This window comes from Ambystoma mexicanum, chromosome 8 (assembly GCF_040938575.1).
Source record: "Ambystoma mexicanum isolate Mex_15411 chromosome 8, UKY_AmexF1_1, whole genome shotgun sequence".
NCBI classification, from domain to species: domain Eukaryota; kingdom Metazoa; phylum Chordata; class Amphibia; order Caudata; family Ambystomatidae; genus Ambystoma; species Ambystoma mexicanum.
The window spans coordinates 1682664842-1682692683 of NC_090929.1; the positions used below are offsets into that span (position 1 = coordinate 1682664842).

General features: G+C 48.2%; 1 protein-coding gene across 2 annotated transcripts in view; it reads left to right on the top strand.

Annotated features, from left to right (window-relative positions):
* PLEKHA1 (pleckstrin homology domain containing A1) overlaps nucleotides 1-21816 on the top strand; it is a 749116-nt gene extending 727300 nt beyond the window's left edge. For both annotated transcript variants that reach the window (XM_069611983.1, XM_069611981.1), the window contains one exon: nucleotides 18180-21816. In XM_069611983.1, the coding sequence (XP_069468084.1) occupies nucleotides 18180-18390 (211 nt within the window). In that variant the 3' untranslated portion in view covers nucleotides 18391-21816. The remainder of the gene's footprint in view (nucleotides 1-18179) is intronic.
* Nucleotides 21817-27842: the final 6026 nt, after the last annotated feature.

Sequence of the window (27842 nt, forward strand, 5' to 3'; positions counted from 1 at the left end):
AACTCATGTTCCCCACCACCCCCCAGCACTGTGGGGCACCTGCCAGCAGGCCCCAACTCATGTTCCCCAGCCAACATGTCATCACAATCTAGATCCCTGGTCCCTATGGTCAGCCTCCAAATGCAAAATACCCACCCGAGTATTGCATCCACCCACTCAGAAATGGCAATTACATGACAGAACACCAATTGCAAGTTTCGAAACAAACACATGTCACTCACATACACCCAATGGGTGTCAGTGAATGTCAAAACCCATATCATGACATGCATGAAACCAATGAGATGATACTACACATTGAAGTTCGATAAAAAAATATGTATTAAAGGAAACATAGATTCAAAAATAAAGAAACAGAAATGGGAATGTACAAAAATGAAAAGAAGCATGTCTGTGAAAAAAAGCAAAACCAAAAATCATAATCCAAAGTAATGGTGTCCAAAGTCACTGTCCACAAAAGAAAATCCAATGGGAAATAATAATTGAAAGCCATTGCTCCATGGGTAAATTGTGAAAGAAAAATAAAATCCAACAGTGAACTATGTACAGACGAACAAGCCAGGGTCCATTATCCCAAGAAAAGAAATGAAACCTATCTAACAACACTAACTAATAAAATAAACTATATACAAAAATGTGGCCAATGTCCAAAAGGTCCAAAATAAATCAAAAAACAAAGGAAACCTAACACTACCTACATAACTATGTACAGGTTTATAGTCATAATGTCGAAAAAAAAATGTCGACAGACAAAAATGTCGAAAAAAAAATGTCGACAGACAATAATGTCGACATCCTATACTTATAATGTAAAAAGTCATTTTTTCGAAAAAAAAATGTCGACATTTTTTTTTTTGACATTACGACTATAAACCCTTAAAACTATCAACACCTCACCCAACACCCCCCTGCCACCCCCCCCCACACCCCCCAACCACCCTTTCACCCCTCATACTCAACACATACCAATTATTTATTTATTTATTTATTCAATAAATAAATAACCTAAAAATGATCATTTACTATGGGGGGGGGAACCCCCCCCTCACCCAACACCCCCCTGCCGCCCCCCACACCCCCCAACCACCCTTTCACCCCTCATACTCAACACATACCAATTATTTATTTATTTATTTATTCAATAATTAAATAAATAAAAAATTGTATTTACTATGGGGGGGTCCCCCCCCCAACCCCCCCTCACCCAACACCCCCTGCCACCCTCCCACACCCCCCCAACCACCCCTCATACTCAACACATCATATATATATTTATTTATGTATTTATGCATACACTAAATTAATGTCGAAAAAATATCGAATAATGTCGACATTTTTGTTTGTCGACATTATTGTTTTTCGACATTAATTTGTCGACATTTTGACTGTCGACATTATTGATGTCGACATTATGACTGCACACCCTATGTACAAGGGCAGCGGGCTAGTCTGACGGCTCACTTTTGGATGTCCCGGCCCAGGGCATCATCGAACTCCTGCTCAATGTCCCGGAGGCGGTCCTCCATGGCCCCGAGGGTCCGCAGGGCCGTCGACGTGTCCACCTCCAACCACCTGCGGATTGCCTCGAGGCACTCGGCCCGCCTCAGGGCCCTCTGCATGGAGTTCTCCGCCCTGACCATTGTGAGCCGTGCCTCTTCCGCCCGCTGCCACTCCGCATCTATGGCCTGGCCCAACCGCTGCCACACGGAAGACACTCTGTCCTAGGTCCTCCTGCCCTCCGGCCGATGCCTGCCCCTCCGATGTTGAAGGCCCCGAGCCTTCATGGCTCCCACCATGTTGCTGCTGTGCCTCTGCCCGTGCACTGCCTCCTGCTGCCTGCACATCCTCCACCGGCTGGGGTGCAGTCGTTGATGTGGCCACCCCTGCTGGACGTCCGACTCCCGACTGTGGCAGGGATGCCTCCTCCACCAGCCTGGCCGCACCGTCAGAGGCAGCTCCACAGGGCACCCAGGTGACTGATGGGTGGGAAGATGGCACGGAGGACGACTGGCGCGTAGGGGGTTCAGTTGAGGAGGGGGTCGTAGCAAGCCCCATCAAATGGAGGAATCCGGCCTGGGTGACCTGTCCCAGCAGGCTGACTTGGTCAACGAGCCATTCGAGATGACGTGCAGTCTCCTCATGAAAAGACTGCAGGTCACCTCGCATGGCCCGTTGACGCAATGCCACACCAGTCAGGACAGGCTCAACCCGGACCTGGATAGCCACGTCCGCAGGCAGAGGAAGGCCAGTTGTCGTTTGCTCATCCCCTGCCTGAAAACGGGTCTGGACATAGGCATCCCTGCTGGTGCAAGATGATGCAGGGACAGGATCAGGGACAGGATTGCACACAGGCACCTCCGCGGCGGCCTGTGCTACCTCCTGTCCCTGGTCCTGCACTGCACCACTAGCACCAGTGGGATCCCCACCTCCAGACCCCGTCTCTGTTGCTTGCACGGCCTCCTCGTCCACCAAACCCCCCACCAACCTGGATGACTCTGTGCCATCTTCCCCCGTTGGGCCCTGTGGGGTCCTAGCTGCCCCTTCTGCTGCCGAGGAGTCGAACTCCAACCTCCGCCTCTTGGACCTCCCCCCGGCAGCTGCGGCCTGGGACGCGGCACCGGACTCCTCACTCCCCGACGAGATGACAACATGGGAGGGGAGCAAGGCCTTGCGTCTCCTGCTGGCGGTGGGATCCCCGCCGCTGTGCTCCACAGCACCTTCTCCGACCTCTTCATCAGTTGACGCTGCAGACAGGGAGAAATAAAACACAGGCATCAGGGCACTGTACAATGGACACATACACACATGACAGTTGTACATGAGTGGCATTGGCAAACCTCAGACATGCCATCACAATCCCCAACACACATGTCATTTCAACTTGCACACATGAGCCATACCACAGCCATATCGCAACTACCAGCACCATCCATACCCATACAACAGCATGAGCAGGCAAAGCTGAGCCAGACATCACATGCAACACAGGAAGTGCAACACACATATACACACAACCACACTTGCATGCATGTGTACACCTCTGCCAAGTGTTGCAGTGTACAGATGGGCATCCATGTCACATCTGCCAATCAGGCTTCCACATCCCGCTGTCACATGCATCCATGTTGCATCACTGTTGCACCCTTGTCAAATACACACAAATGCACATGTACACAGTGCTGATACGTGCAGCTGAAAACAACATACATGTGTGACATCACAGACATGTCTACTTACATACATTCATCCAAACATGTGTGCCCACACAACTGCATCTGGCATGCAAGCCTACACACACAAGTACCATCCATGTCTCATACATTACAGCCCTCGCATGTGTTAGCCCCACGGCCCTGTACACCCCCACCCATACTCGACCCCATACAAACAGATGTGCAACCTGCACACTACTGAAACATCACCACACGCACAGCTTTCAATCATGATGCATGTACACTTACCGCTCGACTCCAGACGGGTCTGCCTCTCAAGGACCTGGACGTGGAGCGCTGGGGATATGCGTTCCAGGACCCTCATCTGAACTTCTGACAAGTGGCCCCGGCGCCCCTTGGCATTCGCTGCCTTCAAGAGGCGCCGGGCCTTGTTCAGGGTCCTGGACCTGAAGTCCTCCCAGCGCTTCTTGACATGTTGGAAGTCGCGGACTGCCACCCCTCCGCGTTGATGGCAGTCACGATGTCAGTCCAGATCTGAGTCCGTCCTTCCTTGTCGGCGCGGGAACTTCCGAAGAGGGCATCATACTTCCCCAGGACTTGCTCCACCAGGACACCAACTTCGGTGGCAGTGAAGCTGGGGCCCCTCTGCCTCTCTGGCCGGGGGTTGTCAGTGGTGCCAGATGTTGCAGTGCCCGACATGACAACCACAGAGGCAGGAGTGGGTGGGCAACTGGGTCCTGGGGCTGGGCTGTGGAGCGATGGAATCCCAGTCGGGAGTCTTCGGTTCCAGCAGGGGTGGTCACAGCAACAGCACCCCTGGCTGATGTGCAGGCAGCAAATGGCAGGGCACGTGGGCAGCAGGCAGTCAGGCAGCAGCAGATGGCAGGTGGGAGCGTGCTCGGGGCTCTGGGGGGCAGTAGTTCGGCCTTCTGGGCAGGAGCTTGGTCTTCCGTGTGCTTACGCGTGGCCAGCTTGATACGGAGTGATTTGGCACGTGAAAATTCAGCACGTCAGCGTGTGAATCGAGGAAAGGCCCTCAGCGCGTAAGCGCGTCAGCACGCATACACGATTCCATTGGACCAAAGGCCCTTAGCGCGTATGTGTGTCTGTGACATATCGCGCACGGGCGTTGCTTTTCCTGGGGTGCGGTGCATGTGTCTTGCAGGCGTTGGGGTTCACACGCTATTACTTCACAGCGGGTGGGTGTTGGCTACGCGTTCTTCTACACGCAAGGCAGACGGTGAGTGGTACCCTGCTCCCCCAGGCCTGATCGCGTGTAAAACCACCCGGGAGCCCCTGAAATACACGTACCCCACTCCCCCAGGGCCGTTCGCGTGTAAAACCACCCGCGAGCCCCTGAAATACACGTATCCTGCTCCCCCAGGCCCGATCGCGTGTAAAAACACCCGCAAGCCCCTGAAATACACGTACCCCGCTCCCCCAGGCCCGATCGCGTGTAAAAACACCCGCAAGCCCCTGAAATACACGCGCCCAGGCCAATCGTGTGTGGAACTTCTCGCGCACCTCTGAAATACACGCGCCCAGGCCAATCGCGTGTGGAACTTCTCGCGCACCCCTGAAATACACGCACCCAGCCCAATCGCGTGTAACTTCTCGTGCACCTCTGAAATACACGCGCCCAGGCCAATCGCGTGTGGAACTTCTCGCGCACCTCTGAAATACACGCACACGCTCCCCCAGGCCCGATCGCGTGTGGAACTTCTCGCGCACCCCTGATATACACGCGCACTGGCCAATCGCGTGTGGCACTTCTCGCGCACCTCAGAAATACATGCTTCCAGGCCAATCGCGTGTGGAACTTCTCGCGCACCACTGAAATACACGCGCCCAGCCCAATCGCGTGTGGAACTTCTCGCGCACCTCTGAAATACACGCGCCCAGGCCAATCGCGTGTGGAACTTCTCGCGCACCTCTGAAATACACGCACACGCTCCCCCAGGCCCGATCGCGTGTGTAACTTCTCGCGCACCCCTGCTATACACGCGCACAGGCCAATCGCGTGTGGAACTTCTCGCGCACCTCTGAAATACACGCGCCCAGGCCAATCGCGTGTGGAACTTCTCGCGCACCTCTGAAATACACGCGCCCAGGCCAATCGCATGTGGAACTTCTCGCGCACCTCTGGAATACACGCACCCCCAGGCCCGATCGCGTGTGAGACTTCTCGTGCACCTCTGTAATACACGCACACGCTCCCCCAGGCCCGATCGCGTGTGGGCCTTCTCGCGCGTGTAGGACTTTGGCGCACATTTTTTTCCTACGCAGGGACGCTACCGCTTGCTTTCGTGTGGCGGACATGTCTGGGCCTGTGCGCGTCTTTGGCCGTGCGCTGTTTTTCCCTATTCGATTCCATGAATACGTGTTGTAGGCGAGCGTGTGTCCGTTCTGCGCACTTGCCTCCTGTACTTCCCCCGTGACGCCCACATTTTCACGAGTTGTTCCCCATTCTGCGTGTGACGCCCCGTGTTACGCCTACTTTGTTATGTGCGCCGCGCTATGTGCGAATTCGCTGTGGCCTTATCGCATTCGATGACCTGTGCACCAGCGTGCGCCGCACACTTTTTCAGCGCACATCCCACATTTTGCGCGTGCACGGACTTCCATGAATTGATGTGCGATGTTTTCTGTGCGATAATCGCATTTGAACTGCGATTTTCGGTATTTCACTGCGAATCGCACGTTTTCGCACGCGTGCGCAGTTTTTTCGGCGCACATTATTTCCATTAATCGGCCTGCTAGAGTTTTAGTATCTTTAGAGACCTTGATGTCATTACCGTCAATGGTAAAATATTTGAAGGCTTGGTCCAGTTTGTTGAGTCGCTGAGTTGATCCTAATAATAGAAGCTCAGTCTTGTCGTTGTTTAGACATAAGTCGTGTTGTGCCATCCAGGCCTGGATGACCAGATAGACGTCATTTAAGGATTTGGTATCAGCTGTGTAGTCACCAGTGATGGGCATGAGTATCTGGGTGTCATCCGCATAGTTAGTGTAGGAGACACCCAGATAGTCGAGCACATCAAAAAGGGGTTTGGTAAATACGTTGTAAAGCGTAGGTGATACACAAGAGCCTTGGGGGACACCGCAGTGGATAGGAGCAGGGTCAGCCGATGCAGTGGGCGAGAAGACCCGCATGGACCTGTTTAGGAAGGAATGGATCCAAGCATTAGCAGAGTCTGAGGTGAGCCGCAGATTTGAGATGTTGGCAGAGAATTTGGTGGTTAACCAGGTCAAAAGCTGCAGACAGGTCATGGAGGAGGAGTAGCGCTAACTTCCCATTGTCCTTTAGAGTCTCCATCTGAGTTTTCAAGTCAAGCAAGGCTGTTTCGGTTCCATGTTTGGGACGGAAGCCTGATTGTCTTAGCCCCAGGAGATTGTTAGATTCAAGATAGTCTTGGATCTGAAGGTATAGTGCCAGATCTAGGATCTTGAGCAGGAACGGGACCGTAGTGATTGGTATAAAGTTGGTCAGAATGTTAGGGTCAAGGGATGGTTTTTTAAGTAGTGGGATCACCCAGGCGTCCTTGAGGTTGTCAGGGACTATGCCAGTTTTGAACGAGGCATTTATGAAAGCTGTGATAAATGGGGCTAAGTCATGGGCGGCTGCCTTAATGATAGGTGCCAGGCAAGGGTCACCTTGGCAGTTAGAGGGTTTAAGTTTGTTTATGATTCCTTTTACTTCAAGGGTGGTGAGAGGGGAGAAGGTGGGCCTGAAGTGGGGTGGTTTTCCCCCGAGGGTTCTGAAAATCATTTTGAGAGATTTTAAGGGAGTGACGTGTTGACACAGTAATGCTTGCACAGTGGCGCACTCTCATAAATCGCGAGCCAGAGGAGCTAGGCCAACAGGTTTTCGCTGGAGAGGGCCCAGGACCACAATCTACCGATTCCGAGAATCTCAAGCCTCAACTCGGGACGGCAGCGTTCCTGTGCCATACCCTAGGTTTGAGCTGGTCAGTTCACTTAATGGCCCAAGAGCACTTCTGAAGAGGCTCTTTTCGAGGAGAAGTAGGAGAAGCCGAGAGTAGTTGTTCACACTACTCCAAAGGGGTGAAGCGCCCTTGCTGGCCTTCTTGGTTCGATGAAGAAACAGGGGTCCTATGGGACAACAGCTTTGTCAGGGTGCCAAAACTTCCAAGCATGACACCTGCGGTTCCTCGAGTCTGCTTTCTTGTTAAGGATACCTAGCTCTTTGTGAGGTTTGGTGTGAACCTCAGTAGATCGACCTGGTATGGATGCAGAGCCCCTTCTCTTAGCCAATATTTGGTTTGCGCTCTAGTCTCAGATAGCCAATTGAAGATCTGCTCTCTTGCATGCACGTCAGACGTGGGCCAATTGTGAACCACTGTGGTTCCAGCCATTCATGGCTACCAGACATACTGGCACCAGTAGTGTGGATTGGGACCACACAGTCCCAACCCCCTTTCTGGGCACTAGCACATGTGACATGCAGGAGCCCACGTAAGTTGAAATTTTTCCGGGAGGCTGCATGCCCAAATAAGGAATACCCGGGTCTCTCGACCTGGTGGAAGACAAAAGGACAAAATGGCCAAAGGACCGAACAAAAGACTTGGTGGCACAGCTATTTTCTGCACTGGCCACAGTCTTGGGCCAAATGCGGAAAACTCGGTATGGTCCATAAAAACAAAGTAAAAATACTTAAAAGTAAACTGCTGCCACCAGTTCATCCTAGGCACACTTGTACAAACACCAGAAAATCCTTAGAGAATGGCTAGGGCCATAAAACAAAAGTACCCCTATGCACGGTACAGTAAGGTACTTGGCACATAGATAAAAAGTTACCAAGAAAAGGCAACAAAGTCGAAGATGAAGGGAAACTTGGTTTCCAAGTACGGACAGCCTGAAGGACGTGTCAGTTTGCCTATAACAAATGAGCGAAAGCCCCAAGGAGTGCAACTAAAGGCTGTGCGCCACTGGAAAAAGCCAGGTTAGGTACTCCAAACAAAAACTTTGGGGGTGGGGGGTTCATAAATTGAGGCAACATTGCACCCAAGGGAAATCTTTCCTATCACCAGTGACGAGCCTGTCCTGCAATTCAAGATCAAATGATGTTGCCCTTATTCAAAGACAAAACTAGTGAAACAATACAGCTACGCTTTAAAGAAATGTTATTTCAGCTAATACGCTAGACTATGGGTGTGCAGCGCTCACTGCTGGATTATTTAAGCCAAGGTCCACAGTTTTGCCATGATGGAGGACTTCCAATAGGTATTGTTTCTGAACTGGCTTCTGGCCTCAAGGATGTCCGTGGTGTGGACGTTTTCCTGAAGCTGCTTTTCATGCAGGCCTCTACTTATGGCAACCCACATTCATCCTTTCAACAGACCATTGCTAAGGTTGTTGATACCTACGGTTGATGGCATTGACTAAGTCAGTAATCCAGTTTGGCCTCAAGAATATTCTAGACCAGGGTCCTCTGAGACCAGTATGATCTTTTTAACCTAGCGGTTGTCTCAGTGGTGGTGCTGGCATGGGTGAGATTGGCCTAGAACTCTGCTGTGGTCAAAGACCTGGCCAAGAAGCATTGCCTGGCCCCCATGGATCCAGGCTTCTTGTCCATGCAGCCCACAGCAGAGAGCCTGGTGGTTCAGGCCCTCAACATAATTGGTTTCAAGTTGGACGCTTTTCCATCTTTTAGCAAAACAAAAAAATTTGATTCTTTAGGTTGCAAGAGGTTCGCTTTGGGCAGCCTGGCTTTGAGGGGTGTGAATGCCACCTGGGCCATGACCAAATACACTGCTTGTGAATTGTGATCCCCAAAGTTGCAGAGAATCTTCCCATGCCAGAGTTGGTGGGTTTTACCTCCCAGGTCAATGATAGCCAGTAGGCAGCCAGTCCGATCCTCACGTCAAACCTGGGAATAGCAGACTGTGTCGCCTGGGCCATGGGTTCAGGGTCTGCCATGTGTGTACCTTCCTGGATGGTGATATATGTTTGTACCCCTGCTACTAAGGCCAAGCTTCTCAATCTACCCTTTGGTGGTGACTGCCTTTTTGGGTACATAGGTTGATGAGTGTCCAGAGAAATGTAAAGCCTACAACGCATGCGGCTACATCCAAAGTGCAGGACGTAGCTGAGCTTTGTGGTTCAAGATGGCCATTATCCGTTCAAGTCCTTGCCTATCAGTCTTTCCTATGCAACGAGTGTCTCAACCATGCTGATGTAGGTGTGCATCGGAGGAGGACCATGGTTCACATCTTTCAGATAATTGGCTCATTAAAGCTTGCAACCCAGATCGGGTGCCTGTTTGCCTGCACCACACCTGTCTACTGCATAGTTGTGGCTTCTCCCTGAAGTTCAAGAAATCCAAGGTCACGTCATCCCAGTTGCTGCTTTTTCAGAGGAGTGGTTCTGGGCAACCACTTAGACAGGGACTTCCCTGGGTGAGCAACATGTTGCAGATGGTGTCTCTTCTGATCCCACAGTTTGGGCCCAGCCTCAGCCTTTCTGCTTCTTCTGGGTCTCATGGCATCCTGTATTTTCGTGGTATCTGAGGCCTGGTTGTGCATGGGGTTCTTCCAGTAGCTGCTTTGTTGTCCGTGGTGTCTGTCTTAGGGCGAAATGATGGATCTTAGATGATTGCATTCACCCACAGATCAGATTCCTTATCTTGATAGCTATCCAGCGGCAGCTGCTCGGAATTTCTTTTTCAACGGGGTTGGGGGCAGGGTCGTAGTGCCGCTTGATAAAATAGTCAACCACTCTCTCGTATATGGCTGCACCATTCCTCGACAACAGACATGATGTTGGGTGCTGTTCCTTTTTTACATACGCTCACCACACTATTTCGGAATATGCTCCAATTCGATTCAAGAAAAATCGATCCTACGTTAGTATGGCGGTGCCTAAACCATCCTGGTTTAAACGCTGCACTAGATGTGTACGGTGCCTTGGTGTCATGCATGGTATGAGCAATGTGGTTCTTGTTTGGTTATTAAACCCAAAGACGGTGAAGAAAATCTCTGCTAAGCTGGTGTTTCACAGCCCGCCATCTAAATCTCCGGAAAAATCGCTTCTTCAGTCATCTGAGCACGATACCGAGGGACCTACTCCCGAGAAACATTGAGGAGCATCGCCATAAGAAGTCCAAAAAAAGTCACACTGACGTAGCAAATCGCGCCCCTTGTTGCACTAGAAAAGAAGCAGGTGCAATTCCAGCTCGTCGGATGAAAGGGTTAGGTCTTACCCTACAAATGCTCCGTCTAGGGAGGAGTGGGAGGACTTCAAAAACAAAATGCTCAATGTTTTTGAAAAGGCCTCAGCTGGTACGGCTTCTGCCTCGACGCCGCAGGTTAAATACAGCTCCAACACTGCCTGCTCCGTCTGGCACAAAGGCATCCAAGGTGGGTCGAATACCCTCATGCAAGACCCCTAAGGAGAAACCACCTCCTGCGCTGACACCGTCGGCAGCCCACTCGGGCCAAGAAGCCCCTCGACTGGCAGAGGCCCTGCAAGATGCAAGTTTTGTACCAGACACTCGATCTGTGCTCTTTGACTCTGACGTGGAGGGCAACCCAATACCATTTTGGTTCGGGCCGATAAGGTGGGGTGGAGGGGGGCGTCGGGTTTTTGCACCTTCAATCCGTTGCCAGATTGTATGGCGGACCAGGCTGGGTTGCTTCAACTGGTGGAGGGCCTCCGCAATGCCAGTGGGCTGGGCACATCTCCGGATGTGGAATTCAAGCAACTAAACCCATATGCTTTCCAGAATGCTGAATACTGCAAGGCTTTCGAGAAGGTTGTTGTGGCGTTTGGGATTGGCACATCATCTAAACTGGTGTAACAGCACGACCTCATCCACCTCCTCAACTGTGGGCCACAAAGTGAAGGTGCTTTGCCGTTCAATGCGGCCATAGCTGATCTGGCCTTGACCTTGTGGCAGCGCCCATGCTAGACACCAGCAGGCGGCGCAGAGCTTATGAAAAAATGTAAGCTGTGAAGGGGCGTCCTTCCATTTTTGATGACTTACCCGAATCCTGAAGGGTTAGTGGTGCAGACTGCAATGGTTGCGTCCAGCCCCTTGATGTCAAACCTCCCCACCGAAAGGGAATCGAAAAAAGCCAACGCTTTAGCAAAGCACGTTTTTGCTGCAGGGAGCCTGGCTCTCAAAACTGTGAATGCCTATTGTGCTTTTTCCAAATTCTTACATATCCTCTGGAGTACCATTTCAGAAGTATCTGACCACCTCCCAGAGGGAGAGGTCAAGAATGGCTTCTTGGACATGGGGGGCTGATGGGCCAGGAAATGGCCTATCAAGTTTGGATACGTCAGACTCTATAGGTTGTGCTATGGGCACTTAGACAGTCTTGCTCAGGTCTGCTTATTTGAGGGGCTCAGGGTTTTCCACGAACGTTCAGTCAAAGCTGCTGGACCTTCGCCTTCGATGCCTTTGGCCCCAAAGCAGACTAGTTGCTATAAAAATTCAAGGACTCAAATCTGAAAGGTAAATTGTTAGACTTCGCAGTACATCAACAGCCGCCACTGCAGAATTGTGCCTTTGGGTCCAGAGGACGAGGATACAGGAAGTACTCCACCTTTCCCAGAAGAGCGCAAGGCCAACTGGGACAATGCAGGTTGCCATGGCCAGGTAGAGCTAGTAGAGAGTCTTGACAGTCGACTACTATCACGTTGACAGCACCACAGAAGGTTCTTGGGGAAAATGGAAAGAAATTAGATTCCTGGGTCCTTCAGTTAATCGAGTGGGGTTACTGCCTCCTGTTTTTGAAGAGACCACCGGACAGACCTCCATCTCCCTCCGAACTGCGGAACGAGAGCTACAGGAAGAGCTGCAGGCCCTTCTTTTGAAGGGAGCAGTAGAGGCAGTTCCAGCCAAGAAAGTAGGCTATGGTTGGTACTCCCGATACCTCCCGGTTCCCAAGAAATGGGGAGGACTCTGTCTCATCCTAATCCTCAGTGATTTGAACAGATTCCTCAGGAAGGACACATTCAGGATGGTGACATTGAGTGGCATTCTCCAGGCTCTGCAGTTCCAAGACTGGCTGGTGTTGCTGGATTTTCAGGATGCCTATTTATGTGCCTATGCATAGGAAGCACAGGCGATTGCTAAGGTTCCTCATCTGGGACGTGCATTACCAATTGGCTTGACCTCCGCCCCCAGGATCTTTACCAAGCTGATGGCAGGAGTAGTGCCCACCTCAGGAGAGCTGGCGTGTTTGTGTTTCCATACTTAGATGATTGGATGATCCAAGCATGGTCGCTGGAGCAGGTTTCGAGCCATCTCGAGGACACATGCTCACTACTGCATGACTTTGGTTTCTCCCTCAACTTAAAGACATCAGACCTCCAGTGTAAAAGCTCCAGTTCTTCGGAGCAGTCTTGAACACCTGGAAAGCGAACGATTTTCCCCCCGAGGCGAGAGTCGCCAATGTGGCACGTATGTTCAGTCTCTTCCAGACTTCCAGCAATCTCCCAGCATCCGTGTTCTTGCGCCTACTTAGCCTAATGACACCCTGTATTTTTCTGGTGCCACAGGCGAGACTCTGGATGAGATCCCTTCAGTGGCTTCTCAGGATGTCCTCCAAGTGTCGAGGTCTGTAGTGAAGGACCTCACCTGGTGGAGAGACAGAGCGAACATGGGTCCATGGCTGGAGAATCAGTTTGTCACGGACGCATGTCTGAAGGGCTGGGGGTCCATTGCGTCTCACTCCAGATCAGCTGTCCTTGATCTCAGAAGGAGAAAGGTTGCCCCATCAATCTGCTGGCTCTGCGAGCAGTCAGGCTGGCGTTGACTGCATTTGTGCCTTCTCTGCAGGGGAAACGCACCCTGAATTGTCTAGACTGTGTCCATGCACTAAATCAACAAACGAGAGGCATGAGATCACTCCCCTGTGCAGATAGCCCATGCAGGTATATGGTTCCAGATGATGGAGAACAACATCTCAGCCTCTGCAGCTCATCTGGCAGAGGTGGAAAATGGGTTAGCAGACACCAGAGCTTGGTCTCCCATGAGTGGGGGCTATGCCCGGAGGTCACTTCGGAGATCTTCGCCGCCTGGTGGGGCACTCAATGGTGGTTTTGTTTGCGGTGGTGGACCACACGACGTGCATGCAGTTCTGTTCGAGGGAATTTCCCTCCACGGGTGGGTGGGAGGCATTGGAAGATGCATTTTTAGTGGAGTAGGTCTTCAACCTCCATCATGCATTCCCACTGATAAGTCATCCCTTGGGTTCTTGGGTTCTTAGGAGGTTGCAGAGATTCAGGGCTTCCTGATCGCTCTGGACAACTCTTGGAACTGGCATATGCCCACCTCTCCGACTTCCTCAGATGCCAGACCTCTTGTCACAGTCGGAAGGCAATGTGCTTCACCTGACCCTGGACCCTCTCAACCTGTATGCTTGGCTCTTAAGAGGCTGAGGTACAGAGACTGGTACTTCGAACAGATGCTGTTGGCTGCACGTAGACCATCCACTAGGTCCCTGTATGTGTGCAGGTGGAGAAAGGTTGTGACCTGGGGAAAGGAGGGGAATCCCATGTCATGTCCCACCTCCTGGGTTATGGAGTTTTTGTTGGCTTTCGCAATATTGAGCCTGCAGTTGGGTACGATGAAGGGGTATCTGGCTGCTCTGTCCCTTTTTGTAAAAGGACGCCAGAACAAGATTGCCTCTGTACCATCCCTGTGGTGGCACAGTTTTTGAAGGGCCTGGTTCATTCTTTCCCTCCACCTTTCGTAGTCCCAGATTGGGATCTGAACTTGGTTCTCACCTTTCTGATGGCTGCTCCATTTGAGGCTTTGCATTCAGCGTCCATCAGACTCGTGACAATGAAGACAGTCTTGGTGACAGTCACGTCCGCTAGAGTAGTCGGTGAATTGCAGGCAATATGTAGTGTCTCCCTAAAAGAGCACTCTTTTTTTGCCACAGATGGTGTCAGAATTTCATCTAGGCATAACCCTACCAGCGTTTTACCTTCCACCCCATCCTTCAGAGGATGAGGAAAGGCTCCACAGATTGGATACCAAGAGGGCGCTGAGGTTTTACCTGGCCAGAATGGGCACTTTACGAAAAGATGACAAGTTTTTCATTGCTTTTTCACAATCCAGGTTGGGGCAAGCAGTTACTAAGCAAACTATCTTGCGCTGGATTGTGCTATGCATTTTTTGATTGGTATCAGACTGCGGATAATGAGGTTGCAGCAGGATTTAGGGACCACTCTACCAGAGGTGTTGCGACCACCTCGGCTCTTCAGAGGGGAGTGTCGGTTAGAGACATCTGTTGCACGCCGACGTGGTCTTCTTTGCCCACATTCGCCAGACATTACAGCTTAGACTTGGTGTGTGGGGCAAATGCGTGCTTTGGTTGGGCGCTCCTCCATAGTTTTTTGTTGTGGCTTCCAACCCTTCTCCAGTATGGTTACTGCTTTGGTAGTCTATCAAGATGAGGAATCTGTGGGAGAATGCAATCCATTGAGGTAGAAATGACCAGTAATGTTCTTTCTATGGATTCTTCATCTGCAGTTTCCTCATCTCCCTCCCAGCCTACTCTGCTTGGAAGTAAGTTGGAAGTAAGGGGGCTTAGTGCATCCTTTTAGATGACACACAGCCTCACTCCGTTGTTTAGGAATGGGACAGTCGTATACAAGGGAGTCGTTGGCTATATGGAGCTGCACTATGCCCCCAGTAAAAACATTTTCAGAGTCGCTGACTCTGGATAGCGATCTATCAAGATGAGGAATCTGTGGGAGAAGTATCCATACAAAGGAGATCACTGGTAAGTAGTTTCTCTTTTGGAGGGCTAGAAAGAGTGGAACATACAACCTCCTGTTGTGGGCCTGGCTGTTGTGGGCCTGGCAAGGAACTGTTTGGATAGTGAAAAGCTATGATTGCATCCTTCGCCTCAAACGTCTCCAGCAATGCTTCCCTGAAAGGCTGGTGTGCTCTCCTAAATGGTCTGATGGTCAGCAGGGTGTGGTGTTCTGCTGAGGCTCGAACTTGAAGCTATCTGGAAGGCCCTGGTGGTTTCCCTTCATACTTAAGGGGGCCAGTGTGTCCTGATCTTTCCGGAAAACTGTTTCAATGCATTACTTTTGCAAGGGGTGTGGTGTAGGGGTTGCTGCGTCTTTCAAGGGACAGGATGTGTCTGTGTTTCTGGCTGTGGAGAATGACTTATCTGCTGTCCATGTTACTGTGATTACAAAGGGAGTTGAGAATGCAGCCTCTTGTAAATGGGTGCTCTGCGTGGAGGTTCTGAGCGAGACCACCATTGGGGGAATCCCTCAAATGGACCGCTTCTCTTCCAGTATCAACAGGAAGTGTGAGCTTTGCTTGAAGGAGTCTTTCCCGCCGAGGTGTTTGAGGGGACTGTCAAATGGAACTGGCTCTCCTTTCTGCAGTCACACCCATTCCTGTAATGCTGCTTGTTCTCATGATACTGCAGAGGTTCGTGTCCACACTGACCCTGATTGCTCGGACTGATCCTGAAGAACGTGCTACCCAGAACCTCTGGGCATGTTCTCAGTCTTGGTGGCTTCTGGCAATTGAACTGATCTCAGAGTCGAGGGCCTGTGTCCTCCACCTCAGCCTCTGTAGCCTCAAACCTCAAACTTGCCTGCTGTACAGCTCAGGTATAATGGCTGGGACTTGTCGGGTGATGTCCTGAACCCCAAGTCTGTCTATGCCTTCAAGTGGTCCAACATTTCATCTAGGTGCAGGGACGTTTCTGAACCCTTTTCACTTGACCAGCCTTTGCAGTACTGGATTTTCTGGTCCTTGGCCTCTCTGGGTATGCAGACTGGCACTGTGAAGTGGTGCCTGGCTGCTATTTATAGCTTTGAGAACACCTGAGCAGGCTTGTTCTTTACCATCCGCAATATTATGCAGTTTTTGCTGAGTTTGGGTAGCCAATTTCCTCCATGCCCGTTTGTTGTTCCAGCATGGGATTTATATATTGTGTTAAACTTTCTGATCGTGCCTCTAGTTGCAGCCCCTTCATTCTTATTATTTGCAGTTGCTTGCCCTGAAGGTGATCTCCCTGTCTGCCATCACTTTCACTAGGCGAATGAGTCTTTCTGTGACACTTTAATACCTAGTCTTCTCCAAAGAAAGTGAGGTTGAACTTCCTCCCCAAGGTCGTGTCTGGTTTCCTTTGCTCACAGAACAACAATCTTCTAACCACACCTCATAAATCTAAGGTGAAGTGTCATTATCTGGACCCCAAGAAGGACCCCATATGTTAAGGGAATTGCGCGTGGATTACTTGTACTTTGTTGGTTATGCTTGGACTTGTTTGGGCAGGGCTGTTGCTGATCTGACCCTCTACGGGTGGATCGGCCTGTGTATTTCAGTGCTTTGATTTGTCGGAGTAGGATGTGTCTGAAAATCATAGGGCCCTTTCTACCCGAGGCTTGATGCCCCTGTTTGAGGCATTTGGCAGACTACTTACTATGAGGGCTTCACTGCACACATTTGAAAAGCACTACAGCTTGGATTCGTTATCTGGCTACGAAGCCTGCTTTGGTTGTGTGATGCTCCAGAGCTTTCTGGTCTACACATTGGGATCTCACTATTCTCCCTCCTCCAGGGTTCTAGAATTCTTTGTTAGTGTTTCTTAGATGAGGAATCCATTCGAACAAACAATGACTTGTCTATTCGCGTGCCAGTGATTTCATCACTGGAAATAAACATTGGGGGCATAACGATATTTGTGTAACCCACTATCCTACACGTTCCACAAATAGTCTAGAATGGGAGTTTGTTTATCTAATTTCAGCAGTCCTAAAAGATGTTGCGAAGGATGTTCAGTGAATTAAAAAACAGATAGTTTCTCGCTCAATGTTTATTTCCAGTGATGAAATTGCATATATCCCCCTCTCAGTAGGTTCTTTCTGATGGATTAGTGCTGCCTGCCACGGATTGTCTCCTTGCATTCCCCACCACCCATCATGTTGGATCGCTTGTTCTCCTGTTGCTATTCTGCATTCACTGATCTGCAGAGTTCTAGGGGGAAAGACGGAACCAAGTTCATGGGGTGTAATGGCTCCATGTATTCTGCCCTAAAGTCATGGGTGTGCAACAGTTGAGCAGATCCAAAACACAGCCACATTGCGCCCTGGGTGGTGGAAAAGCTTTCAGAGAGGAGCTGAAAGATATATATCTAGGATGAAGAGCCTATGCGAAGGACTATTGCATCCGAATGAACATTACCAAGAGTAAGTAATTATTCTGCTCTAAGCAAGCCTTTTGTTGTATGTTGGAATGGGGGAGGGGATGGGATGGCTGCTTATTGCTGCTCTGGCCATCCGTGCAGAGGACAGGAGGCTGCAGGCTTGCGGGGTGGGAGGTGGGGGGGGTTGGTGTCTGCTTCTTGCTGCTCTGGCCATCCGTGCAGAGGACAGGAGGCTGCAGGCTTGCGGGGTGGGAGGTGGGGGGGGGTTGGTGTCTGCTTCTTGCTGCTCTGGCCATCCGTGCAGAGGACAGGAGGCTGCAGGCTTGTGGGGTTTGGTGTCTGCTTCTTGCTGCTCTGGCCATCCGCGCAAAGGACAGGGGAGGCTGCAGGCTTGTGGGGGCTTGAGGGGTTTGGTGTCTGCTTCTTGCTGCTCTGGCCCTCCATGCAGAGGACAGGAGGCTGCAGGCTTGTGTGGGCTTGTGGGGTTTGGTGTCTGCTTCTTCGTGCTCTGGCCATCGGCGCAGAGGACAGGAGGCTGCAGGCTTGTGTGGGCTTGTGGGGTTTGGTGTCTGCTTCTTGGTGTTCTGGCCATTGACGCAGAGGACAGGAGGCTGCAGGCTTGTGGGGTTTGGTGTCTGCTTCCTGCTGCTATGACCATCCGCGCAGAGGACAGGAGGGTGCAGGCTTGTGTGGGCTTGTGGGGTTTGGTGTCTGCTTCTTGCTGCTCTGCCTGATGCTCTGCTCTTGCTCTTTTTGGCTTTTTGTTTTTCAGAGAGTGAAGTGTGAGACTGAGTTACTAACTTGTCTATAATGACTTGAGCACGTATCTCACCAACACTCCCCTTTGCAGGAGCACCCCGTCTCTGCCACCGAGTGCAGCTCCGCAGTCCGTTCCACCACCTCACTTTCTACTGGCGCCACCCATGACAGCCCACCCTGGAGCTCCAATGCCAGACACTCTATCCTGGAGAAGAGAGGATTTCACCAGTCTTTTACCAAGGCCCAACCAGGCCACACCAAGGTCCAGACTTTCTCTTCAAGAGACAAAACGCACCAAGTGACCGGGCCAAGCAAGGCTGAGAAACAGGGGGCAACTTGCGCCCAGGAATCTTCTTACCATTTGGATTTGGATGATGACAGTCTTCCAGTCAGTGATGTGTGATGGCTGGGTTTACAGCTAAGGTGGGTGCCTGGTCTTCTGCATTTTGGACCATGGTGGACAAATGACCACTGAGACTTTGAGGCTCATGTTGGGCTTCCATGACACGATGGAGTTGAACTTCATGGAAGACTATATTTTCCTACATATTACGCCTTCTTCATTCAAGTGTTTTCATGCCTATGCCCTTTGTCATGTGATGTGACCATTTGTCATGACAACGCCTTGTGGTAGAGTGTGCACACAAACTCCAATGCCGTGCCTGAGGAGGTAAAGCAAACACCAAAGGATGCCAGCGTAGCGCCAGTTGTGAACCATGAGGTTCAGGGCACAGCACACATGCCTGCAGTTCCACAAGGAACTCGTGACACGTGCCCTCCTGAGCTGTTTCTCTCCTGGAGGCTGTATGCTCTGCTACCATTGATTTGATTAAGAATTTACTAAGTGCAATGATTCCCACTTCGATGTGCACTGAAACTGGTTATCCTGCCAGGTGCATGTCTCCGATTGCCAGTGCCATAGAAACAGAAGACCAACTACCCAAAGGGAGGTCTTCTCGGATGCAGGTGAAAAGGTCTTCCACACAGAGAATACTGTTATTTTAAACGAGAGGCTTTGTATGAAATCAAATGTCTTTATGAATTTGCAGAGAATACCTGTGTTTTAGTTTCAGTAACCAGTGTCCCTTTTGTACTACCTTTCCTGCTTTACATACATGTGTAAGTGTACTTGTTAAATGTGCTCCAACGAGTTTTCCTCAGGCGCAAGAAGTCTCGAGGAAGCAGTAATGATATCAGCCCTGCGGCACACTTTATAAAAAGTAAAGACCCCCAACTTTGGCTGGTTTGCTATTTTCAGTAACTGCAGACCAAACCGGTCTTTCCGGCACACACCTTTCATAATACATTATTTTGGAAGAGGACTCTAGAACTTGTGGCTGTACAAGCCAGTTTTGAGAACTGTTCTCTTGGGTCGAAGTTGTCTGCTGTTTGTGGTGGAGACTGGATATAGGAAAGCCCCAGAGGGTTTGTTCATGTATTAAAGGGAGTTTATCACCCTTTTGCTGATGCATGATGCGCAGGCGATTTGCTGTGGATGCTTAGATTGTAATGAAAACAGAAGCTTCCGTTTGGAGTTGACTGCCATGTTTCTCTTCATATGGGTTTGGGTGCATTCTCTGTGATGCACAAACTTGCCATCCAGTCCCATTTCAGATTCTACACTTGGCTGTACAGAGTACTGTACGGGGGGGGGGGGAGTTTGGTGGGGTTACTGAGGGCAGATAGTCCTACTACCGGAACCCACCTGCAGAGATTGTTTATTGACTTACATGTTTGGTTGCTTGGAGAGGTAAGGTGCTGTGAGCTGAGTCTACCTAAAAGCACCTCCCTGTACAAGCAAACTCTGCTATGAAGCAGAAAGCCATAACTCTGTGGCTGTTTGCTAACATTCTGTGCTCACATTTTAGTCCATTTGTGTGTTTTGGAAGTATCCAATGGGCCCGCTGTCTAGAAATGGGTGGTAGGAGCTGCTATTGGACCCGAGGTGTGCTAGGCGCACAAGTCTTCATCCTTCCCGCCCGTGCCTTAGACCCTGCACCCACGCTCCCTCAGACTGTACAACAAGAAGATTTCTTGTGGTACTAGTGCACAAGGGAACTCCATGGGAAAGGTGGTCAGAAGAACTTCTATGTGGATTGATCCGTGCAAGGCAAGTGTTTGCTGCCTGTGTCTTGGTCTCTGGATCAGTGAGCAGTTTAGGATCAGGAGCTGTGGGCTCTTTCTTCTGGTGGTTGAACTCTGTAAAGTCTGCTCCTTTTGTTCCTTCTGGAGTGTACGTATAGAAGTTGCAAGTATTGGCCAAGGGCTATGAGCTGCAGGTCTTCCTTCATCTCCCGATTACGTGCTCCTATCAGTTTCCTCAACCTTTCTTTGATGTTCGAGCCGAAGGTGCTCCGTGTCAGTGACTGAGAGATAAAGTCCATAGCACACACATGAAAGGCGCTGATGTAAGGGCTTCGCAGATATTGGTATAGAACAGATTCTCTGATACAATCCGGGGTAAATCTGGTAGACCAACTATGATGATCCATCAATAAAAATAAATCACCGGTGAACAATGAGATCTGATTTGTAGCGCCCCTTGTTCCCGTCACATCTGATCTTGCTTAATCAATGACCTGCTTCACTCAATTGTAATGGCAGCTCTCTGACAAAATGGTAGCTGGAGACCTTGGAACTGCACCAGCTTTGTTGTTTCCCAGTTATTATTCTGAAAGCTCATGGGATATAAATATAGCCCACATGAGTACTTGAGAGGTCTTTACTGTTTACAATGTCTTCTATTATTTGCTTTAAAAATTTCAACCATGCCTCTTTATTGAAGAAGTGAGTAAGTGGCAACTAGTGAGATGCCGAAAAACACTAGAACCTGATTCATGGATGGGGTCTGTTTAATGGACGCCCATATATCCTAATGGTGTTTTTTCAAGGTGTTTTTCTAATTCCACTGGGATAGAATAGGCATGAGAATATGTGCAGTCTCCATTGCATGGATTCCCATCCGCGTACGGCCCTGCATTTTGGGCCAGCTCTTACTCGATCATTGGGGTATAAAGCCACTAGTCCTATGTGTTTAAGACTGGTGATACTTGCAAGTCAACCTACAAATCACTCAACACTTTGTTTGAGGTTGGCGGTGATCTCACACTTTCCACACTTGGCATACTTTTGCCAAACATCTCACTGCAAGGCTCACACTGTTTTCTCGTCTCTGCCTTCAACATCAAAGAGGTCCTATTGCCTCCCCAGAAACATTGATGATCTAGAAAGTAAAGAAGGGGTGGGTAGGTGGGTGAGTTGCTGACCCACTGTAATGTCCAAGTAAGAGTATATATATACCCTGGTGCAATTTAAACCCCACGTTTCACGCCCTCAGCCTGGAATGGAGGTACATGCAGAGTATGCAAGTTCACAAGAAGGCGCACTGACTTATCGTTAACAGTTCACTTTAATGATTCTAAGTTAAGCGTGAGACCAGTGGATGTCGAACATACTATGTTGCCTCTTTTCTTTTCCAAAAGAATTGTGGGAAACCGTTTCATGTATTCTGTGATTGGGATGCAGAGCTCACTATTGTTGACTTTTGGGTATGAAATCTGTTTACACGTGATCCGTGAGGGACATGAAAGTACTTTGCACCTCTGAATATTGTGTTGTACCTTCAAATGAAAATGGTTTATTTTTGGGACATGCCGAGGTTTTTTCGGGAGAGAAACTGACATATTGATTTGTGGACATAATAAAGATATTTTATACATTGTCCAAAATTGCGTGGAAATCCTTGACTTTTAAGAAAAATCCATTTGTCCTGGAGCACCTTTACCTGCTAACAAATGCTCCCTTAACTGCTACTGGTAAGTTCTCCTTACTTTCTAAAATAAAAGCTTCTGTGCCTGCTTTTTGGGGACAATGCTTCACCTGCTCCCAGGGATTGTTTGTATAATGGACACTTGTCTTCCTGCACATTCTGTTTACTCTGCAGCAATAGCAGTGCTACAGCTAAGGTTACGTCACACTTCACATTGGAGCACAAGGAAATCTGTTACTCTAACTTATGACTTTCTCCATGCAAGTTCACCACATTTGGCAGGCATCAGGAAATGGCCATGCCCAATTCGGTGGCATTCCAAGAACATTTTCCTGAAGCAAAACGATACTGGAAAAATGCATGTTCTCTGTATTCGGTTTTCCATAGATGACCTAAATATATCCACTATTCTAATGGATTCCTTGTTCCCACAGATTCCTCATCTGATATCCCTGTCCCAGCACAGCTGTTTTTTTGGCAACTTTTACGCTGCAAGAGGAGTGCAGCGTGGCTCTGCCTGATACCTCCCTGTGCCCGTCACATCATCAGGGCCAGTATTTGAGGCACTGCGCCCTGTGACCTCGGCTCCTTTTTTCCACGCACGCTGATTGGAACACATTTGCTAAGATTAATTTTTCTCCACGCCATTCAGACTCCATTGAGGGACAGTGGATTGTTTTGCTTTTGTCTCACGTGTAAGGGACACAGAACCACTCACTTGACTACACAGACAATAGGTTCTTGGACTCGGGGAGGCAACCCCCCCCCCCACACACACACACACACACACACACATTTACAGTTAGACCAATAGTTAGAATATAATTGGCTCTTTACAGGCCCTTTATTCAAACAAGATATACAAACAACTCTAAATATTAATAGATTGGGTTATACATAGAGGCATACGTAGGTGAAAGAGTAGATCAGTTACATCACTGTTTGGTGCAGTTGAGGAAGAAGACGTTATATCTGCCAATACGACACTACCCAGTCCCAAGGCAGGTAGGCAGAGAGCGATCACACGTAATAACGGGGTCTGGAGTGGAGCGTCCTCCCTCTCAGTGAATCTTCATAACCCAGGGTTCCAATTCACTGACTTCATTAGGAATACCTTTCCTCTGAGAACCTAAATCGAGCGAATGTAATTCAATTATTCCATTCTGTAACAGAATTGCGACATATAACCTCAGACGACATAGCCATAGTTGAATACCTGAAAGAAGAAAAAGTAGACCAAGTGGTCCTGCATATAAAATCAACAAAAGTAGCAGATCGTTTGGAAAAGGAATTAAGTGAGTTGCTCCGGCTGGGGTTTGACCAAAGAGAATATGAAGAATCTCGAAACAAGGCAGTGCGGGATCGAGAAAGACACTCAAAACAACAAAGGGACAAGCCTGAAATTAAAAAGGATCCGAAACAAGGAAAAGCAAAGAAGAAAAGTGGACGTCAATATGTTTTGTTTGTTTGAGTTTGTAGAGCGAATTTAAGCCAAAGCACTTTACAGTAGAACAAGGTACATTAATGAAAGAAGCATATTTACAAACATGAAACAAACCAGTGATGCAGTATGTAGAACAATTTACTTGGAAGGGGGGGAGGGTAGGGGAGAGGAGGTAGGTGATGGGGGTTTCAATGTCTGATTTGAGGTCAGGGGAGTGGGAGTAAGGGGGAAGGAGGGAGGGTACGGGGAGGAGGGTGTCCCCTGGTGACCTCCTACGCCCTTAAGTGGTTTGTGTCCAATTTGAGGTCAATAGGAGGAGGGAGGGGAAGGGCGTGAGATGCAGGAGGTTTGAGGAGGGGGAGAGAGGTAGGGGAGGAGAGTCATGGAGTGAAGAAGGGCTTTCAGAGAGGAGCGGAAGGATGTGTAGGTAGGGGTGGAGTAGATAGAAAGAGGTAGGGAGTTCCAGTGGAGGGGGGCCAAGAGTTGGAAGGAGCGGAAGCGTGAGGAGTCGCATGCGGCTGGGGGTACAGTGAGAAGGTAGAGATCAGCTGAGCGGAGAAAGCGGGAGGGAGAGTAAAATGAGAGAAGGGAAGAAAGAGAGGGGGGGGCGAGGTCATGGAGATATTTGTAGACAAGACAGAGGAGTTGAAATTTCAGTTGTGAGAGGAAGGGAAGCCAGCCGAGTTGTAAAATAAAAAGTCACATTTATAAAATGTGAATTTATAAAATGTATAAAAGTCACATTTGCAAATTAAATTTTAACATCAAGAGGACTACGAGACGAAATAAAAGGGAGAGAAAGAAGCTAAGGGAAAAGACTGGTCATCGTTAGCTGAAGCACTCGTACAAAATCCAAAACAATAGGATGAACATGGAACCCTGAACTGTGCCTTAATAACATGGAAGACCAGAGGTTTCAACCCTCTATTTAACCAATTACTAGAAAACATAAAAAGAGCGGAGATAATTTGTCTGCAGGAGACCTGGCTCCAAACATGCCCAGTTTGTGAAGGATTTGACATCAGAGGAATTCCAGCAGGCAAAGGCCAAAAATGGTAGACCATTTGCAGGCCTAATGACAATGGACAAAAATAACGGCAATTTGTCAATATCTAGCACTGGAAATCCAAATCCTTACACACAATGGTCTCTACTGAAACCTGTGATGCAAGGTAAAGACGACTCATCTGACATTCTAATTATAAATCTTTATTGGAATGCACTGAAAATTTAAACGGTTCTTTTCAGCTTTATAGGAGATTTAATAGACAACGCTCACAACACCTTGGCAAATCCTCAAATAATAATCTGCGGCGATTTGAATATACAATGTCTAACGCAACATGGAATACCTTCATTAAATCACGAATGAGAAGTAGAACGAACACCCTCAAATGAGGCTCAGCGGTCTAACTGAATGCAATCTCGAAACCGCTAAATAGCAAAACATTCCAGGGAAACACACATGGAGTACCGGGATATATGCTTCAACACTGGATTACATATACATATCAAGGAACTACCTCCACAAAGTAAAAAGGCTGGAAGTACTAGAACAACAAAGCAGTGACTACAGCCCACTGAAACTAACATGGGAAGTGAACAACAAAAGAAACCAAACAATAAAGGAACCAAGGCTAGAAATTAACTAGGGGTGTAATCGATTGAAAATAAGGAATGGTGATGTAGAAAAACTTACAAGGAAATACACGAACAAATGGGAAGGGGAAGAAGCGATAGCGCATATGAACCGCTACTGGCAGAATAACGAGAAGTCAAAACTGGTTTCAAACAGCCTTTATTGCATCCCAAACACATATATAGTAAAACAGTAGTAGAGAAAAGATGAATACTACAACGAGATCTAAGAAATTAGAAGAAAGACCACTCAGATCAATATGAGGTGGAAATAAAAAAGGTATAAAATCAAGGTTACAACAATATCGAAATTGGCTGATTGGATTTAAGAAAAAAGGGATCAAGAGCAGGGGGAAATCCTGCTTAAATCCAAGAGAGACAAGACATCAAAAGAAACTTGCTCCATAATCAACAGCATAACCTTGAATCAACAAAGCCGTTTGAGTAATGCAGTTTCCGAGGCAAGTTGGATTGACCATTTCTCAAAGATATTTGGAACAAACACAAAATGTACAATAAGAGCCAGGGAAAGGGACAACCTGGAACCATGACTTTACAGCAAAAGAGATGAGTGTAATAATGAAGAAACTTAACAGCTCAGCGGCGGCAGGGCGGGATGGTCCAACTAACATCATTTTAAAGCAAAATCCGAACAAATGGGCAGTATTCCTGGGAAAATTGTAGAACATCATGAAAACAAAAAAGTTGCCACCATCATGTACGTCTGGAATAATTGTACCAATATTTAAAAATGGACCAAGAGAAAATTTGGCCAACTGTAGGCCAATAGACCTATTAGACATACCAGGGAAAATTCTAACGTCAAGCCTGCAAACAAGACTATCGAAATGGGCACAGGAAGCTAACATAACTGACCCAACACAGACAGGTTTTACTAAAAACACTGCGACGGAACCTATTCATATTATCCCTTTCAAAATTGGAAGCAATAAGAGCAAAAAGCAAGCTATACGTCGCCTTTATTGATCGAAAAGCAGCATTTGATGGGGTCAATAGGCAAAAGCTGTGGGATAAACTGCATAAATGAAAATGTCTAGATGACGTACTAGAAATGATTAAAGCATTTCATAAGAATACAACTGCGAAGGTTCGGTTAATAAAGAGGGTGAGCGATCGAGTCAAATAGAAATTAAAAAAGCTGTAAAACAGCTGCCCAGTAGCTGCAATGCTCTTTAAATTATACCCGGCGGGTTTACCAGAAGTCACAAGAGACGCCAAACTCAGACCACCAATCCTTAATAACACCAAAATACCAGCATTGGTCTACGCAGATGACTTGGTCGTGATAGACCAAACTGAGAATGGCCTACAACGAAGTCTGAACAACATACACATATGGAGGACAACGTGTTGAAAATAAATAGTAAAAAAATCAAGGATTTTGATGATTTGGGAAAAAGAGAACTAGGTGTGGAAAAAACTTTCAAATGTGAAATAGGTGGAAAAGAGTTAAAATCAGTGGACACCATAAAATACCTGGGAACCCTGTATAATATATCCGAAAAGGAAACCTTCTGGAAAGTAGACTTAGAGAACAAAGTTATAGCTTTAGCGGCACAAGGTACATGCACGATATGGAAAATTCACAGCAGTACCACCACAACTCTTATTTACAAAAAGTAGTACCTGGTTTAACCTACGGACGAGAAGGAATCCTGAATTTACACTGGAAAATATGGTCCAAATTGGAGAGTAAATTCTGGAAAAGGGTACTGAATCTCCCAAATAGTCTTCCAATAGTGGCAATAACAACAGAGTTTGGCTTACAATACCTTCAATCAATGAGAGTATGGAAGTCATTCAATCTCCTCAGACAAATCATGGAAGACAAACCAACAGTGGCCTATGAATTCCTAAAACGAAAAGGGAAAGGTACAGTACTACTATCAAGCTGGAAACAAAAATGTATGAAACATCTGGAACAAATAGGCTCGTCATTGGAGTGACTGACTTCTAATCCCGACAGAGTAAAAGAAAAACTGAAACGTCATGTCTGGATTAACACAAAAGAAGGAAAATTGAAATTCAAATGCTTGCAAAATGCAGCAAAAGAACACAGGAAGAGAAATGAAATTCCAAAATGCCTACAGCAATTTCCAAGCAGATATTGTAGAGACCAGCTTCTACGAATTAGACTTAACATCTACAAAACATACAACTACCCATGGCTAACGGGAAACATGGGCACTAAGGAAAATGCAGATTCTGTAAACAGCAAGAAAAGATGGAAACTGTAAGACATTTGTTGACAGAATGTCAAGCCCTCACAGAAATTAGAACTCTGTTTCTGGGGAAATACATGACAAAGGGAAGAATGGTGGCTTAAATTCCTTACAGGAAAAGAGAAAGCACTTACCTGTGCTGGAATCCATTTCCTAGACAAAGTTATGAAGAAAATGGATGGAAATACTGCCTAAAGGCTTCAACACAAACTCAAAAACAGAAGAGCAACTGAAGGACTCGCATCATTTTGTATATTGCAACAAGGCAATTGGACTAATAACTCTTAAGAGGAACATTGAGTGATCCAATGTATAACAAGTGTTTTAAGAAAACTTAATCACAATAAAAAAAATACCTCTCCTCTTTATGGGGAGCAGATCCCCATCCCCTCAATAGTTACCAACTGCCCCAGCCGAAAGACAGACAGCAAGCATGGGGAGCAAAGACTGGAAAAATCCAGCTTAAAGTGGAAAAACCCTGCTTCTCTCCCTCGTTGTCAGCACCCCGTATCACTGCACCTGCATAACTCCAACTCCCTTCTTGGTGTGTCCTTGATCGAACAATACGCCAACTCTCCGGCATAATGAGCTCATCTGCTTTCAAATATGAGCATCGCCACCGTGGCAGAACCCATGTCTGCTGACTGAGCTCACAGAAAC